We start from the raw sequence: 16,766 nt of genomic DNA on the forward strand, positions 1-16,766 counted from the left end.
ACCTTTTTTCATTTTGTAAACTTATGTTTTTGTAAAACTTCAATAAATATCTTAAAAAAAAAAACCTTTATTCACATTCAAAATGCATTGTCCCTCCAAATAATAATAATAATAATAATACAGTGGTACCTTGGGTTACATACGCTTCAGGTTACATACGCTTCAGGTTACAGACTCCGCTAACCCAGAAATAGTACCTCAGGTTAAGAACTTGGCTTCAGGATGAGAACAGAAATCGTGCTTCGGTGGCGCGGCGGCAGTGGGAGGCCCCACTAGCTAAAGTGGTGCTCCAGGTTAAGAACAGTTTCAGGTTAAGAACGGACCTCCGGAACGAATTAAGTACATAACCAGAGGTACCACTGTAATAATAATTCATTATTTATTTTTTTTATTTTTTTTAATGATTTTTTATTAAAGGTTTTTATAACAACAACAAAACATATAACAAATACATAAACAGACAAAAACAGAAACAAAACAAAAAAAAAACATGTACCATTTCGAATCTTAATTTCTTATACCTTTCTTCCCCGACTTCCTCATGCCTCCCTTTTCTGTATTCCAAATTCTTATCAATTGCTCAGCAAATCTTCCCTTATTTTAATTTAAATTTAATCTAGTCTTCCTTATTCTCCTTGTCTTAACCCTTACTAATAGTAACCATTTACTTTCCAATCCAACATCATTCTAACTTTCGTTAATTTTGTAATATTTCTTTAAATAGTCCTTGAACTTTTTCCATTCTTCTTGCGCTGCTTCTCTTCCCTGGTTTCGGATTCTGCTCGTCATTTCTGCCAGGCCCATGTAGTCTATCACCTTCATCTGCCATTCTTCCAGTGTGGGTAGTTCTTGTGTCTTCCAGTACTTCGCAATAAGTATTCTAGCTGCTGTTGTAGCGTACAAAAAGAAAGTTATGTCCGTCTTTAACACCCCCTGTCCGACGATACCCAAGAGAAAGGCCTCTGGTTTCTTAGGGAAAGTATATTTAAATACCTTTTTAAGTTCATTATAGATCATTTCCCAGAATGCCTTAATCTTCGGGCACATCCACCAAAGGTGAAAGAATGTACCTTCCTAATAATTCATTATTTATACCCCGCCCAACTGGCTGGGTTTCCCTACCCACTCTGGGTGGCTCCCAACAGAATATTAAAAACACAACAAAACATCAAACATTAAAAACTTTCCTAAATAGGGCTGCCTTCAGCTGTCTTCTAAAAGTCAGATAGTTGTTTATTTCCTTGACATCTGATAATGACACCATGTGATTGGCAAGTCACTGCCCTGCCCACCTGTCCGATTTGGCTCGACCAATACTAATAAAAAGCCCCTGGAACCAAAAAGATTCCCCACCCCTTTTATAAAGCATTGCCTATCCATTCAGGATCACATCTCACCGAATACCAGCTTCATCCCTAAGCGCTTTTGCGTGGCTATAATGTGCTCGTGAACTACGATAATGCCTCTTGCTTGCCTGGATGAAGAGGTGGGTGTATCTAGACATCACTGACCTTTTTGTGTGTGGAATGTAGCTTACTGCACAAAAGTAAGTCATAGCTGTTGCTCCACCTCAACTTGCAACCACTTTTTGTATCTGGTCCTGCCCCTGGGTGGCATGTGGCCTTTGAAAAGTTCTTGGTGTGGGAGTGCAGCCCTTGAGCTGAAAGAGATTCCCTTCCTCTGATGTGCACTTACATGTTAGATTGCTCTAGGATTTCTAAAGATGGGAATGTCAAATATAGAAATATTATATATCTTACTATATAATAAAATTGTAAGGAGCTCGGCAGACACGTGAGCTGAACCTGGATGACAGAAGAGCAGGCAGGCGGCCCAGGCAGGCAGGTAGGCCCTTCCAACTAAACAATCCTACAATAGATTCCTAAACTCCAAGCATATCAAGCAGTTGCTTTACCTTTCCTTTTCTATACGTGAAATTTTAGTATTAATGGGTGGCATCCTATGATATTTGCTTACCTGCAGAAATCCACTTGTGCAACAGGACTTCCCATTTTTCTTCTTCGCCCAACCCCAGCCCTACACCCTGTTCCCAAGGGTCTCCCAATTCTGCAAAGCAGATTTTTGGGAGTTCTGCAGGGGGAGTAGAATAAGAAGTCTCATCATTCAATTTGTACTAAACTGGACTCCACCCTGTTTATTTAAATATGTGTTAACCATGTTTTGTCACACTATTTCAGGATGGTATACAAGAGTGTGAATTAAAATACACACATACAACATATAGACACAGTTTTAAACCAGCAAATAACTATGATAAAAGCCAAAACCCAAACGACAGAAGACAAAACTAGAAGAAACACAAATAATCTTCGATGTGAAAATACTAGAATGCCTGGGCAATAGGAAGGAAGGTCTCCACCTGGTGCTATAATATGAACCATTTGATACTTGCTTTCCATGGGCAAAAATACATAGCATTTTTGTTTTGTTTTGTTTCTTTAATCCTCCAGCTGACACCCCCATGTCTGTGAGTGCAGAACGAGAGGACCGGAAGGAAAATGGAGACTTTCAGAATGCGTATGATTTGAAACATTTGCCAAGCACTCCAAAGCACAAGCATAGACCCAGGTAACTGCCAAATGCCACTGACATATTGAAACTTGGTAAACGGCCTTCAAAGTGGAATTTCCCCATTCTGCCAACCACCTGCATCTTCACTGTAAACAAAGAAATGGTGTGCATGCATGCATGTGTTCTGGAACTTCCCCACCCCTCCACAGGCCCAACAGACACCATCTGCCCTGTGGGAAGGAAGAGGAAAGAGAGGAAGACCAGCAGAGGCAGCACCAGGGGCTGCTTCATTCAACTTTTCCCTCTCCCACTAGTCAGGGTCATCTGCCTTCTGTGGGAGTGGTTGTTTTGTTTTGTGAGCGTACAAGTCTTGGTGTAGCTGTTGTGTTTCATCAATGTCGTTGACTGCTTTGAGGACTCAAGTTTAAAAGCAGAATATAAAGCTACTAAATAAATAAATGTCCTGTCCCACCCCCCGACACAACAGCACAAGCAAGAGCCAATCAAGTCTTATCGAGGGTGTACTAGTGGGAGCACTGATTTGGCTCTGCTGATCTGCCAACTTCTCAATTATCTCCCTCTTCTCCCCACAAGAAAGTGGCAGTGACTCAACTGCCAGGGGGCTATGTTTGTAGTGCCTCCCTTTGCTACCTCATCTGGTACATTTCAACTTACAGTAGCGGTAGCCCAAGTGGTGCCCTTCAGATGTTGTGGGCTACAATTCCCATCAGCCCCAGCCAGCATGGACAATGGTCAGGGAAAGTGGGAGCTGTTGTCCGCAACATCTGGAAGGTGTACTACATTGGTCTTACAGTCTTTTTCAGGGGAAAGAAAACATTATTCCTTTCAAATTCACTGAAACATGTTTATTAGCTGGTATTTTGTAACCACAGATGCAACCATTTGATATGCATGAAAACGGAACAATTCTAAGTGACTTAAATCTTGGCTTCTTGTTTCTCTTTCTCCATTGAGGGTCTCATCCCTGCACAGAACTCCAAATGAGAGCCTGTTTTCTTACACGCAAAAGATCACAGAAGGCATGGAGGCAGGTGGGTAGCACTGCTTGATGCCCACAGGCCGCTGGAAGTGGCCTGTCATCTCCACAGAAGCAGCTCTAGTTTCACCAATCTCTCTCTCTCTCTCCCCACCCTCAGATGTAACCCTGGAGTGCTTGGGCTTCCAATGGGAACTTCATCGCATGTACTTCTTCAAATCTCAGGTCCTCTCACAGCTTCTTGCTGCAGCTGTTCAGAAATGCGACTTACAAATAACAGAAAGCAAGCCCCAAGTCGAAAAAGGTACTGGAAGCCATTCCAGAGATGTGTTTATTCAGCCATTCAATCGATCAAGCATAGCTGTCAAGTGTCCCTTATTCCAGCGCCATGTCCCGCTGCTGTCCCTTATTGATGGATGTCCCTTAAATGTCCCTTAAATGATGTCCCTTAAATTTCAAAGGAAGCAGCTCCTCTCCCTCCCTCCCTGCCGGCCAGGGAGGAGGGAGGCTCAAACTGTGTTGCTTGGCTGTGTTGCTCACCCTATAAGAATCCTAAGAACGACTGGGGGGGTGGAGCTTGCATGCCTTGTGTGTGGCTAGTTAATGCAAGCTGAGGGGTTTTTTGAATGCTGGATGCCATTTTGTTGCACGGGCTGCTGCAAACTTTGCAGTGCAAAGCCAGGCCGGGGAGCCATCTTAAGCTGAGGATGCATAGGCCTTGTGGTGCATGTGATTCAGATTCTATTCAGTTGAACCTCTGGTTACAAAGTTGGTTGGACAGTGTTCTCGAAGCTACCAGCATGAGTTTGACCAGACTGCAGGAGGACAGGAAGAGTGGGAGTGCCTGGAACAGGTGAGGCTGCAGGTCCCTTATTTTGGCTGCTGGTCCCTTATTTTCAAGGCTGCTGGTTCCTTATTTTCAAATCTGTAAGCTGACAGCTATGCATATAAGTCACATCTTTTTTGTGTGTGTTTGTTTAAAATATTTTTAGGCCGCTTTTCTGGGCAAATGCCTGTCCAAAGTGGCTTCCAATCAAAAACAACAAACGGTAAAAAGACCATGACTACAAAATTTAAAACTGAAAACTGCCACTCAGCAGCACTCCCCCTCCCTTTTTTTGTTAGAAAAACTGAGGTGGAAAGAACATAATTATGCTTATTGTGCCTTTCATGACATAAATCCCATACTAGTCTTCCTTCATTTCTCATGCTTTTGGCAGAAACCAGATGTTATAAGCAGCGTCTCTTGACTAGTCGCAAAAGCAAAGAACTCCTCAAACAGAAGAAAACGATGCCTAGAGTCACAATTTCATTGGAGGTTAATGATCCAGACGTCACTCGATTTGGTAATCCGTTTTTACTTTCGATACGGACACTAGCTACAGATAAAAACAATATAGGTTGGCCATTTTCAGTAGGTATTAAGATTTTGTCCTGAAAGGCTACCTGAGGGGCTGAGGAAATAGGTGAGGAGCCTCATTAGGGCACCTGCACTGCCAGGAGTGGCTCAAGGTGCCTTTTGCTGACTGAGAAGGAGGACAAGATGGCACCCTGCTCCTTCCCACATTGGCTCTACTGAAAGCTTGAAGATTGGTGACAGATCAACATCCTCCACCACGCTGGAAAGTAGCAGGCTACTTTAGGGGGGTGGGGAAGGTCACAGCTCTGTGGTCCAGCAGAAGGGAAAGGACAGAGGGCTCACGAGAAATGGCTGGCCCCTTCTGCCAATACCTAAACTTGCTGTTTACAGTTATATACACTGAACAGCTTGCCTGTTATAGGGAGAGGGGGCAGGCCCACAGGTAATGCTAAGTCCATAGCACAGTATTGTCATTTCACTGTATGGGAATTCAGATCAGGTGACAAGAGGGAACCATTGCCCTGCACTTCTAAGGCTTGGTGAATTAACTGATGTCTTTATTTGCATCTCCTTTTGATGTGAATGAAGCCTTTGCTGTTGCGCTCAAGAATTTATACAACTCTGAACTCGAAGTGAATGAAGAAGATGTTCTGGGAGTCCTGGCTACTGCAGAGGTATTACAGTTCCCTAGCCTGTTCCAGAAGTAAGTAGACATTGGCGCACCATCCTGTCATTGGCTTTAGATGTGGGGACTGGATTGTATAACAGTACAAAACACTGGCCTCCCTCCCTCATGACTTGGTTCTGTGAAATGTCAGTTTTTGTCAAGCATCTGGTGTTGTGCATCTGGAAGTCATGTACAAAGAAACATTTGCGCAGCTCAGCTGTAGGTCTCCCTACCAACTGTTTGCATAGACATTTGCTGCTCTGCAGAGCATTGTGGCACTAGTCACATTGCACATATAAATCAGTCGAGCAGGATCTCTGGCCATTATTAGTGACTCTGGTGATGTAACAGTGTTTTGCACCTCTCTGTAGCCCAAGTTCAAAGCCAACGTTATAGCATTTCTTCTTGGCAGAATTTTCTGTGTCTCTTGGCATGACCATCCTAAATTAGGCATTATTAGAGTGAGAGAATGGTAGAAAAATGTCCTCCTGTCACCCGGCAAAAGCACAAGTTGACGCCCTTAGCCTGCCAAGAGATGTGGAATGAATCATCTGGGTTGTTGTTTTACTGGAAGAGCCTCCTATATTTTTAAAACTGCCTTTAAAAAAAAAAAGTTCTGACTGAGCTTGACATGCAAGTCTTGGCAAAGACCATTTTATCTCAGTAGCTGATGAAATCAACATATTTTTAGGACACAGTCATATTTCTTTTTCATACCCATATAGACATATCCACATAATTTGAGCGCAGAATTTTCTTACAATACCCAAACGCATAGCGGACAGACAAACAACTTTGCAAAATGCATAGCAGAGTAGCTGGAAGTAAGGAGTGTTGCCTAGGAATTACAAGATCCTATACTGAATTTCACAGAATGATTTTTAATTTTGTTTCATTTTTCATGTGTTTTTATTTATTTGCAAGTCATATTGGTACCAACCCTCAGATTGTTTTAAATATAGGTCACATCCATTTTGGCCTTCTGGGGACAAACATTGCTCTTTATCAAGGGCATTGCCATATAAATAATTAAACTGCTTGGTGATTGGCCATATAAATATTTATTTTAAGATGGTCCTTTCCTACTGCACTACTGTTGGAAAAGATGCTGCTGTTTGAACTGGGTTGGGGGCAGAACCCAGGTGTGGTAGCAATGATATTGCTGAAGCTTTGCCCAGGAGATTGGTGAATTGCTCTCCTGCTTCTTTTTCTTGATTTCTTCTCCCCTTACGCTCACAACTCACTAAGTCTTCAATTAATAGCCTTTTCTCTCTTCCTGCCTCCCAAGGTGTGTGCAGGTTATGAGAAGAAGCATTTGCCCAGCCAGCGTCTGCAGCTATTATTCCGCAGGCTGCAAGGTGAGCTGTAAACCTGATGGATTTGCATTTAGCTGAGCCTGGTGAATGTTCATGGACCCACTTGTTCCTGACATTTGCACCTCTGCCATTTTCTAGAGCCCTCTGTGCATGCTTGGTGTTTCTCTGTAGCAGCTGGGCTTCTGTTTTCTTGATCTTATTCCCTCACCCTCTGATTGCCTCTTGGGGGGGGCGGTGTCCAAAGAACTTGCTTCTATGCATGCATTGAACACATGAATGGAGGTTTGATAGGACACTATCTGCCACACCCATTCGCTTTGACCTCTGACCATGCCCACTGAGAGCCCCATGTTCAGTGTTCATGTAAAGGGAGGCTACATGTTTGCACTGACTGTGTAGCCACTGGGGACACAATCTCTCTCTCCTCCCTCCCAGGTGCGTGGGCTGTGGGTGTCTGAACGCCCCTTTAGCGGCGCAGGAAGGAAGTTCTTAAAGAAATATGGCCTGTCTCCAAGACAGAAGGTGATAATCTTCTGCAGAACAGTGACAGAGGAACACAACCGGGTTTGCCATTGAGTGCAGACTCAGCAGGAAAATAAGAATTTAGGATGAGACTGCTGGATCAGGCCAAAGCTCACGTAATCCAGCAATCTGTTCTTCTCACAGTAGTCATCCAGATCCCTAGGGAAGCACTTGAGATTCCCAGCAAATGACATTGCTCCTGACAGCAGCAAATCTGTACAATATGTGAATTAATCGTATTCCCACTATACATATTAGGTGTGCACTTAAAATCCAATACTTTTAGTACTTTTAGTTTCAATCTGCATATGATGTCTCCATTTCCAGTTTCCACCACAAGATGGTCCCAGAGTTCAGAATTTCTTTGACACTTTTCTCCCCTCCCTTGAAATCAGTATCAGCAGCCCACCTTGATCACCGAATGTGAAAGATGGATAGAGGTGAACCTTGTCGCACAGCTTGGCTCTCAGATTCACCTGCGGCAGCTGCCCCTGGAACTACTGCAGAAAGTGATCAGATCTTCAAGGTCAGAGGGACGTGCAATACTTTGTTCTATAAAAGGATGTTTTGTGGAGGCAAATCAGGATGAAGGCTTAATAAACAGATCTTTGAAGGGATCTGCTGTCTAGGAAGCTACAGGAAGTGGGATCACAAGTCAATTGGGTTCTTTTCATTGATGAAAATGGAGAGCAGGAGTTCTGAGGAGGGCAAATGGATACAATGCTTTCATAGCACATCAGTATATATGGGGAATAGAAACGGACCTGCCAATATATATTCTGCAGCACTGCCTTCTGCCAGGTACTATATACATCATAGGCATTAGTGTTTGGGGGCTTTATGTAATACTATTCATATATTTATATCCCTCCTCCCTTTCAGATTAATAAAAAATATCTATGTGGCTTTCACATTAAAATAATATAATAATATGCACACATTACAACAAGAGTTATAAAACAGCAGATAAAGCAACATAAAACTCCCTCCCCCCCCAAAAAAAAAAAATTCCAGGAGAAATCAAAAGGTTCTAATTCAGCAGTGAAAATATAGCAGCCCATTTATAAAACTGAACCTCCCTGGATAGGCCATTTGATAGGCTAAGTGCCACTGTAGATAAGCCTCTCTGTGTGTGCCGGCTCTGGATGACGAATTTGAACTCCCAGTTCTGGAACTCCCATCCAATAGCTTTAATGGATAAAACAGGTTGGGACATAGGCAAGGCACAGGTTACAAGGTGCAGCAGGTACATAAGAGGTATAAGCACGTGGATAAGCGCAAGCTAAGACATTGAGCCAACAAGCGACAGGCTCCCTGCACCTTCCTTTTGAAGAGTAGGGCAGGCGCAACTCATAGTGCAACAAGCGGTTGGCATCTTGGGACTAGGCAAGTAAATGGGCACTCATTTGAGCGGGCTGGGTCTGCAAGGTTTGTTCATGTTGGTGTTGGCGTCTCTCTTATCTTTGGATGGTGGTGCTGGCACTGGCTGGGCCTCCAGTTTACTCGGTCACCTCCACAGAAAGGGGAGGAAAGGGTTAAACCTTCCATCCACATAAATAGCTGCTGATAGATATAATTGCTTAATATTTTTGACTGTCCACCACCCAGTCATTTCTTAAGAGGTCTATAAACAGTCATTCTCCTAATCCACCCAAGCAATATGTTGGAAAGGCCCAGGTGCTAAGCTATGTGCTGTGAAGGACTGTTCGCTTTTCAAAATTGCAGATTTGGTGGATGCTATTTCCTCATTCATTTTGGTAAGCAGGAATGATCAGGTGCAAACTTTGTTTGGAGAAGGAACTTTTAGTACAGAGGGAGCATGCCCGTCAGATGAAGGGTATTGACTCTTGTGAGCAAAGGATTTAGCAGACATGACGGTTGGTTTTCTTTGGATTCTGCCACTCCACAAGTTGTTTTTAAAATGAAACCGAATATTGACTTGACCAGAAGTTCTCTGTTTTATGGCCACTGTAATTGCTCTCTTATGAAAACCACTGTCCTAGCGGATGTGTTATGAAGCAGCAACCTAATTCCGGGGAAAGTCTTACTTAACTTGAGCAAAACAGATTGTTTTTATGCCTATGACATGTCACACTGGGAATTTATGTCTGTGACATGTCACATTGGGAGTAAGAGCCTGCCATGTGAATTAGATTTTCTGTGTGTGACCTAGCTTTGCTAGGGCGTTAAAGATTTCTCACGTGGATTCAGCAGGTTTCCTCTGATTTGCAGACTGATTTCAGGTATCATTTGAATCTGCTTTAGATCTTTGGCTCACCTCTGTCCACTGTCTAGTCCTGGCTGGCAGTGGCTGCCCAGTAATGCTCATTGATGCACTAAAGGAGGCACAATTTTCACCGATAAGAGAAGTGGTGTGGGGGAGGCTTAAATATTTTGTCTTCGCATGTTGCATTCCTGAGAACAATTGTCCCTCTTCACCTTGTGTGTTTTGTTTTGTTTTAAGCACACAATGTGATTGCTAATCACATAATTATTAAGGCCCAGAGATTTTGTCAGAAGTGGCGATGGGGCTTTTTGCATGCAAAGCAGGTGATCTACCATTGAGCTTCTGAAATGAAGGATGTGCATTTGTCAACTATATTTGACAATGTTTCAGATGTGGCAACACTGTGCCTGCCCTTGTTTTATTCTAGTGATGGAGGTCTGGAGCAAGATAGGAGTCAAACAGTGCATATTAGCAAATACACCCCCCCCCCCGAAAATAAGATGTAGGGTCAGCAAAGAACGCTTGATCATCACGACAATTCAGTTGCAGTGAGCACAGATGCCAGTTCCTGTTCTACAGGGAAGGCTATCACAGCAACATAGGAACTCAGTAAGAACGTAGCTGCCTCATACTAAGTGAAATCATTGGTCCATCCAGCGCAGTATTGTCTACAATGATTGGCAGCAACTCCCAAGGGTTTCAAAGAGGGAGCGTCTCCCAGCACAACCTGGAGATTCTGGGGTCCTGGGACCTTTTGCCACCAGTATAGATGTACATCCACTAGGGATGGAGGAGATATTCAGTACACATTTAAAGTCAAATCTATCAAATTTAATAATAATAATAATAATAATAATAATAATAATAATAATAATAATAATAATTTATACCCCACTCATCTGGCTGGGTTTCCCCAACCACTCTAGGTGGCTCCCAATGTAATAATAATAATAATAATGTGATGAAACATCAAACATTTAAAACTTCCCTAAACAGGGCTGCCTTCAGGTGTCTTCTAAATGTCTTCTAAAATTTGCACTTTCCAGAACAATACGTGAACAGGTACATGCACTTATTCAAATTTCATGAAGTTCTCCAAGCAAACAATGATTACAAAAATGCATATATCAGTGGGAAAGTGTGTGTGGAAATGAAGATACGAGTGAAAATACATACAAAAATGCAGTCTCTTAGGAAGGATTGCTTTCAAAAAATGTACACTCAATTACTCAAAACTGCGTATTAAAATGTGTTTATTAGGAGAAATTCACACTAATATGTTTTTTAAGGCATATTGCTGCAAAATGTGGGACATTTAAGTTATAACTTAAATGAGTAACAGAGAGAACCAGAACCGACAGACCTTTCCAGCCCTAGATCCCACTAGATCCCACGGTCAAGGCCATTCTCCTAGTTCCCACTTGACCACACAGCTATGGGCATATTAAATGTCTGTGGGTGGGCAGTGGAGAAGATCTGTTCCTTGTTCCTGAAGGTAATCAAAATCAGATATCTCAGAGCTGTGCTATATCAAAACTGAGGGTTGATGAAGGGGTGAGAAATAAATTATTGCTGCTTTCCCACCACCATCCATTTTAGATTCTTGCTTCCGCTAAAACACTTGGTGGCTCCCAGGGGCAGCTATAAGCTCCTTGTTTTGCAGATTTATTTATAGTGTTTGGACAGAATGTCTGCTTTTTGCAAAGATCCCTTTCCCAATGACTTTTAAAGACTGCCTGCTTTTACTTCCAAAATGTTGCTGAAAGCTAGACACATTTTCCATGCTTCTTGTCTTTAAATAGACTCTTGTCTTATCTGAGCAGTTCATTAACTTTGCCCTTCTCGGAAAGCAATTAGCTTCCTCCCACAAAAGTTTTTAAGAGCTGTCCTTAAGTTTCCTCGCTGCCATGTGACTTTCTCAAAAGCTTCTGTCTAGTTAAGTAAGATTCTGCTGAACATCTTCTAGCCCCTAATCTGTAGAGGGATGAAGACAGGAAGATGGGTTTTCACTATGTTAGCTCAAAAACCAAGTAGTTTGCAAGTCAGAGGTCCAAACTGAATAGGCTGAACATCAGGTAGGCCACTGGAGAGGTAAAGGAAACACTGGCCTAAAATACAAGGTCAGGAACACAGGAACGCCCAAGAAAGCAGGTGCATCATTGCATGAAACAGGAATAAACTAACAGCAGAAGTACAGGAAACCCCAAGGGCCTGAGAAAAAACAGTGCCTATGTAGTGACAGGACACACACTGTCTTTGTTTCAGGTGATATCTCATTCTGCAAGGGCACCTTTAATATTAATATTGTACTGATGTTTCAAAATTTAACTTTGAATGTAGCCAAGGTTTGCTTGGGACTTTTGACTTTTCTACATCTTGTCCTGGCCCCAACAGAAATCTGAAATGTACCCATGAAAAACTGAGCATTTGTTTCTTTCAATACTACTGAAATGGTTGTTTTTGCCATTTTGGGGACTTGTAACTTACATGTCATGTCAAGTGTTCTGTGTGGAACTGCAGTTTAAAAATATGCCTGATGACATGCTGATCAATGCGCTAAAGTAAATTAAACTAACTTGAAGCGGTTGTATCCAGTTCTTAAAAATAAGCAAAATAGGAAAATATGGTTATCTGAGGAAAATAACTTACACTTAATATCTACGCTTAAAAATAATGATGTAACTATTTGTTTAGACAAATAGAGACACCATACAAACTGGTAGTTCATAAAGATTTTGTTTTGCCTTGCAGGTTATTTACTTTCAATGAATTTCATCTCCTGCGAACTGCACTATGCTGGGTCTTCCTACAACAGAACCCCAAAATTCAGATAATTCCATCTTACGATACCGTCCTCACATATTTTAGCAGGTAATTAAATGTATTTTTAAAATCCCTACTCTACACACCTATTCATATCAATTGTACATATTTTAAAACTTCTATAAAGTCTAACAGCGCAATCACTCACAGAGCAGAAAGTCTTCAGCTGCTGACACCGTCCTCGAATACAGTAAAGAAACAGCATTAAACACACACACATATGAGGGGATAAACCCCAAAATATAAAAATACAACCCTTCAGAATGAGAGAGTTTCAGGGCCCCTCTCAACAGTCAGTATTTTGCAGGAGGGATTCAAGCACGTACCAGAAGTTTAGGTTTGCATAATTAGGCTGTGTGGGTACTAATCTGTTTGTGACACAGAAATGTAGTTTTTCTCAATCCGGAATCATTTATGCTCATGCTCATCATGCTGCTTTCATTCTAGATTAATTCTAGATGCTGCCATCCACAAGGGTTGGTGTCTTTTTTGGGATACGTATTTGAAAATCCTCCCCTTGGTGAGATTATCCACCTTCCCATCACTGAGCATACCTCAGGTGAATGAAGAAGGAAGTGGTGATTGCATCACAGTATACACCCACCCACAATTTCATTGGACAGGTGTGGATACACACATTGCCCTGCTGACTACCTCTATCTTCAAATAGACCAGGATAATGCAGAATCAATCTGCAATGAGCTTTTATTATTTTGTATGAAACCAGTTTCCCAAGAAGTGCTTTTCAGGGGCAAAAAGTAAGCAATAGCTCTAAATTGTATGGGGCTTACCTAGAAAAAAACCAAGAGCTTTTGATTTTAGAATAAAATGTTCTATGTGCACACCCTTAGAGTAGATGAAAACACTCTGTTGCCCTAGCCTAACAAATCCACTTAAAAAGATTTCTTCTGGTTAGGAAAGTGATGAGGAAATGCACTGAAAAGTGTGGCATGAACAGTAGTTAACGGGAAGACATATACACAAACAATTCAGAACAAATGCTCAACGAAGACCAAATACAATCTGACCTCCGCATACACTTTGTCCAGGTGAATGAGGATGAATGCTCAATAAATAGGTCATCTGGAGAAACCCAGAGTATGCCTGCAGCTGATGACACTAGGCACTTCCAGGCGCCACTGCTTTTGGGTGGGATTCAATCACATATTTTGAAAACTGCTTTGAGGGTGCAGAAGGCAGTTTTGGAGAAGAAAGAGAGGGAGTCAGTCAGGAGAACTAATACAATGGCAGAAGTAGACCCCACATTCACCTTTTAGACTGAAATAATAAGCAGCAAATGGATTTCAAGCCTCCCACATGAAAATGCTTTTCATTATCTTCGTTCTTCCCGCTGTCCTCAAACAGATCTTCTTGACATTGCTGTTTTGTTGTTGTTGTTACTATTCCCATAAGACATTCCTTCCTATGAGTCATGTATCAGTATAAAGAAAATACTGTTTGGCTCAAAATGGAGCTCCCCACTTGGAATCAACCTCTCTTCTCTCCTCTCTCTCTCTCTCTCTCTCTCTCTCTCTCTCTCTCTCTCTCTCTCTCTCTCATTTCACCAGGATATAGAAAATGAGTTGTGGGTGAATCAGTATTTACTAGTTTTACCCAAGAAATACTTTTTATATGAAAAGCTAGTGGAAAATGAGAAATTTTACGATGCACACATGTGCAAGCTGAGTGCGATGCCAGATTGCAACTACGCAGTTCACATTTAAAGTAACATGCATTGCTTTGCAACATCCTCTGTGCTGAAGCATTCTGTTTTCCCAATGATTTTGCAGTCAGGAGTTGCAGAGTTAACTAGCTACACCCCCAGTTTGCACTAAATCTGTTTTAACACTCCCACTTAAATTCCCTTCAGTTTAAAATGTTTTGTCATTTACACATCTGTATTTATTTAGTTGAAGATTACTTTATGTAACCTGCTACTATCTAGGGCATCTAGAAACAGAAAAGGAGCGTGCTGCATTTGTGCATTAAGCAATACGACACACTGGAACTTGTTGGTTATCCAGTTTTCACTGAGACCCCTTTAAACATGATGAATGGGAATCAAACCAATAGGGTGTGTTGAAACAGAGACAATTATTGAAATATACTTGGAGTCGAGTGTGGAGTTCATGCTCTTTATTCAGCTCATAGTAGTGAGGAGGAATGGAAGTTCCTCCAGAATGTCTGCTTTATATACATTATTTACACAATGGGCCCCATGTGATTGGCTAATTCCAGGATTCACCTGTAGGCCAATCAGGTTGCAGATTCACTTCCACCTGGAGCTGGATTGGGCGGCTCCTGTGGACCAATCAGACTGCTGCATTCTGAATCCTATTGTTCTAGGACCAATCAGTCTGCTGCATTCTGAATCCTATTGTTCTAGGACCAATCAGACTGCTGCCTTTTGGATCATATTCAGCTCAGTACATAACAATTATAGTTCCCCAATCCTAAACATATTATTGGAAAGTAAGTCCTGTTGATTTCAGTGGGACTTACTTGCATCTGATGACTGCAGTTGAACACAAGAGTTATGCATGCTTTAGCACATTGGTTTCTCAGGCTGAAAGTGTGCTTATCTCTCTTTTGGATTTCAGTCAATATATAGTAGGTCTGGAAAGCCCAATCCAGCAAGTTAGTAAGTGTGACCATTTTATATCTTTTCTTTTTTAAAAAAGGGAGCAAATCCTACGATCAGCACAGTGGTGTTTATTTATTATAATTTAACAGGTGCAAATGTTCCAAGCACAGTTTTCAGTTTGCCCAAAAATAGTCTGCTAAAGAGGATTGCTGAATCAAATCAAGGGGAATCCCTTGAGCTGGCACGTGCCTTTCCAGAAAAGAACAACAAAAGAAGCAGATGCACAAAGCTTAGCATTGTTCGGCAGCTGCACCAGAAATGAGGTAGCTTTGAGCTAGTTTAAAGCCCCTCCTCATACAGTTTACCCATGCAGCTGTAGGAGAATCTCTACAAGGCTGCCAGTTCCCAGTTACTGGCCATTGTCCAAAGAACCATACAGCTAATTCCACCAGCCAAAGGGAGCTTAAGGTTTGGGTTTCTCCAAACAGTTCATAATTGTATGAATCTGTTTGTTTGTTTGTTTGTTTGTTGTATTTATACATTCCTCTAGGAAGCTCAAGGTGGTGTACTTGGTTAACCACCTCCTCAATTTATCCTCGCAACAACCCTATGGGGGTAGGTTAGGCTGAGAGATAGTGACTGGCCCAAGGTCAGCTGGTGAGCTTCATGACTGAATGGGACTTTGATAGCTGCCCCCCCCCCCCAAGTCCTATTCGGACACTAACCACTTAGCTCCAACCATATGAGTTTTAAGCTGCTTTCTGTGGCTGGGCTCCTCCCTTCATGTAACAGGAGTGATTTCTGCTTACTCCCCACCACACACACAAACACACAATTGATAAAACAAAAAAATATTTATTTCAGGAATTTTGTTTTGACTATGGCAGACCAACACGGCTACCTATCTGTAACACAATTGATAGACACTCATGCCGTAACCCATTCCCAAATATCCCCCAATTCCTAGGGATAAATTTCAGGGGGGAGAGGTAGGGTTCTGCAGAGGTTAAGGGAAGCTTGCTTTGTGAATGTGAACTTGGTTCAGTCACAGATGGGAAGTAAGGTGCCAAGCAAATGTACTTCATATTGTTTAAATATTTTACCCTGTTACCTGCTGGGAGCAGTCTGTTACCTGAAGAGTGGGATGGAAATTCCTCAAATAAACTGAAATAGCATTATAAAGTTGTATTTCAGTGCTCAAGCATTCCTTAACTTTTTGAGTGTTTGAACAAACTTTTGGACACTGCAAGATAATGGAGAATAGCGGCACAGCGGTATTCTAGAAGGCAAATAAGTCTTTTAAAATATGCTTAGTTCAAATAGTTCATATAAAAATATGCTTAGTTCAAATATGCTTACTCAAGAGAGTGCCTTCCAATAATTAGAATGTGAATATCCCTGTGTGTTTAAGTAGTGCATTCAGCTCAAATATAATGTGCAGAGAAAACAGCTGTTTTCTGTGTAAAGTCGCTGAAAGTGATCTATTGTGTAAAGCGGAGGAAAAAACCACTTTGCAGTTCCTTTCTGCCTTTTGAAGTGAACTGCAGCAACAGGCATCTGATTCTTCTCTGACCTTTCAAAGGCAGGGTGTGGGTTGCTTCAATTTCAGAGAACTTACTTCCGGTTGCCTTGCATCTATAAAAATAAAGTATTCAAAGTATCTAGGGAGAGCACTGTTGCAAATGAACGCTGAAAAAGAAGCCAGGAGTGAAGGTGGAGGTTGAGGAGTCGTTTCATT

General features: G+C 41.9%; 1 protein-coding gene across 1 annotated transcript in view; it reads left to right on the forward strand.

Moving 5' to 3' along the window:
- The window catches only part of BTBD16 (BTB domain containing 16), a 31,993-nt gene that overhangs the window by 6,669 nt on the left and 8,558 nt on the right, over positions 1-16,766 (forward strand). The window contains exons 4-11 of the mRNA XM_083616956.1: positions 2,472-2,589; positions 3,508-3,584; positions 3,690-3,833; positions 4,750-4,875; positions 5,478-5,592; positions 6,845-6,914; positions 7,790-7,920; positions 12,373-12,492. Of these exons, the coding sequence (XP_083473082.1) occupies positions 2,472-2,589; positions 3,508-3,584; positions 3,690-3,833; positions 4,750-4,875; positions 5,478-5,592; positions 6,845-6,914; positions 7,790-7,920; positions 12,373-12,492 (901 nt within the window). The remainder of the gene's footprint in view (positions 1-2,471; positions 2,590-3,507; positions 3,585-3,689; positions 3,834-4,749; positions 4,876-5,477; positions 5,593-6,844; positions 6,915-7,789; positions 7,921-12,372; positions 12,493-16,766) is intronic.

This window comes from Podarcis filfolensis, assembly GCF_964270895.1.
Source record: "Podarcis filfolensis genome assembly, chromosome: 5".
In the NCBI taxonomy this organism is placed as follows: domain Eukaryota; kingdom Metazoa; phylum Chordata; class Lepidosauria; order Squamata; family Lacertidae; genus Podarcis; species Podarcis filfolensis.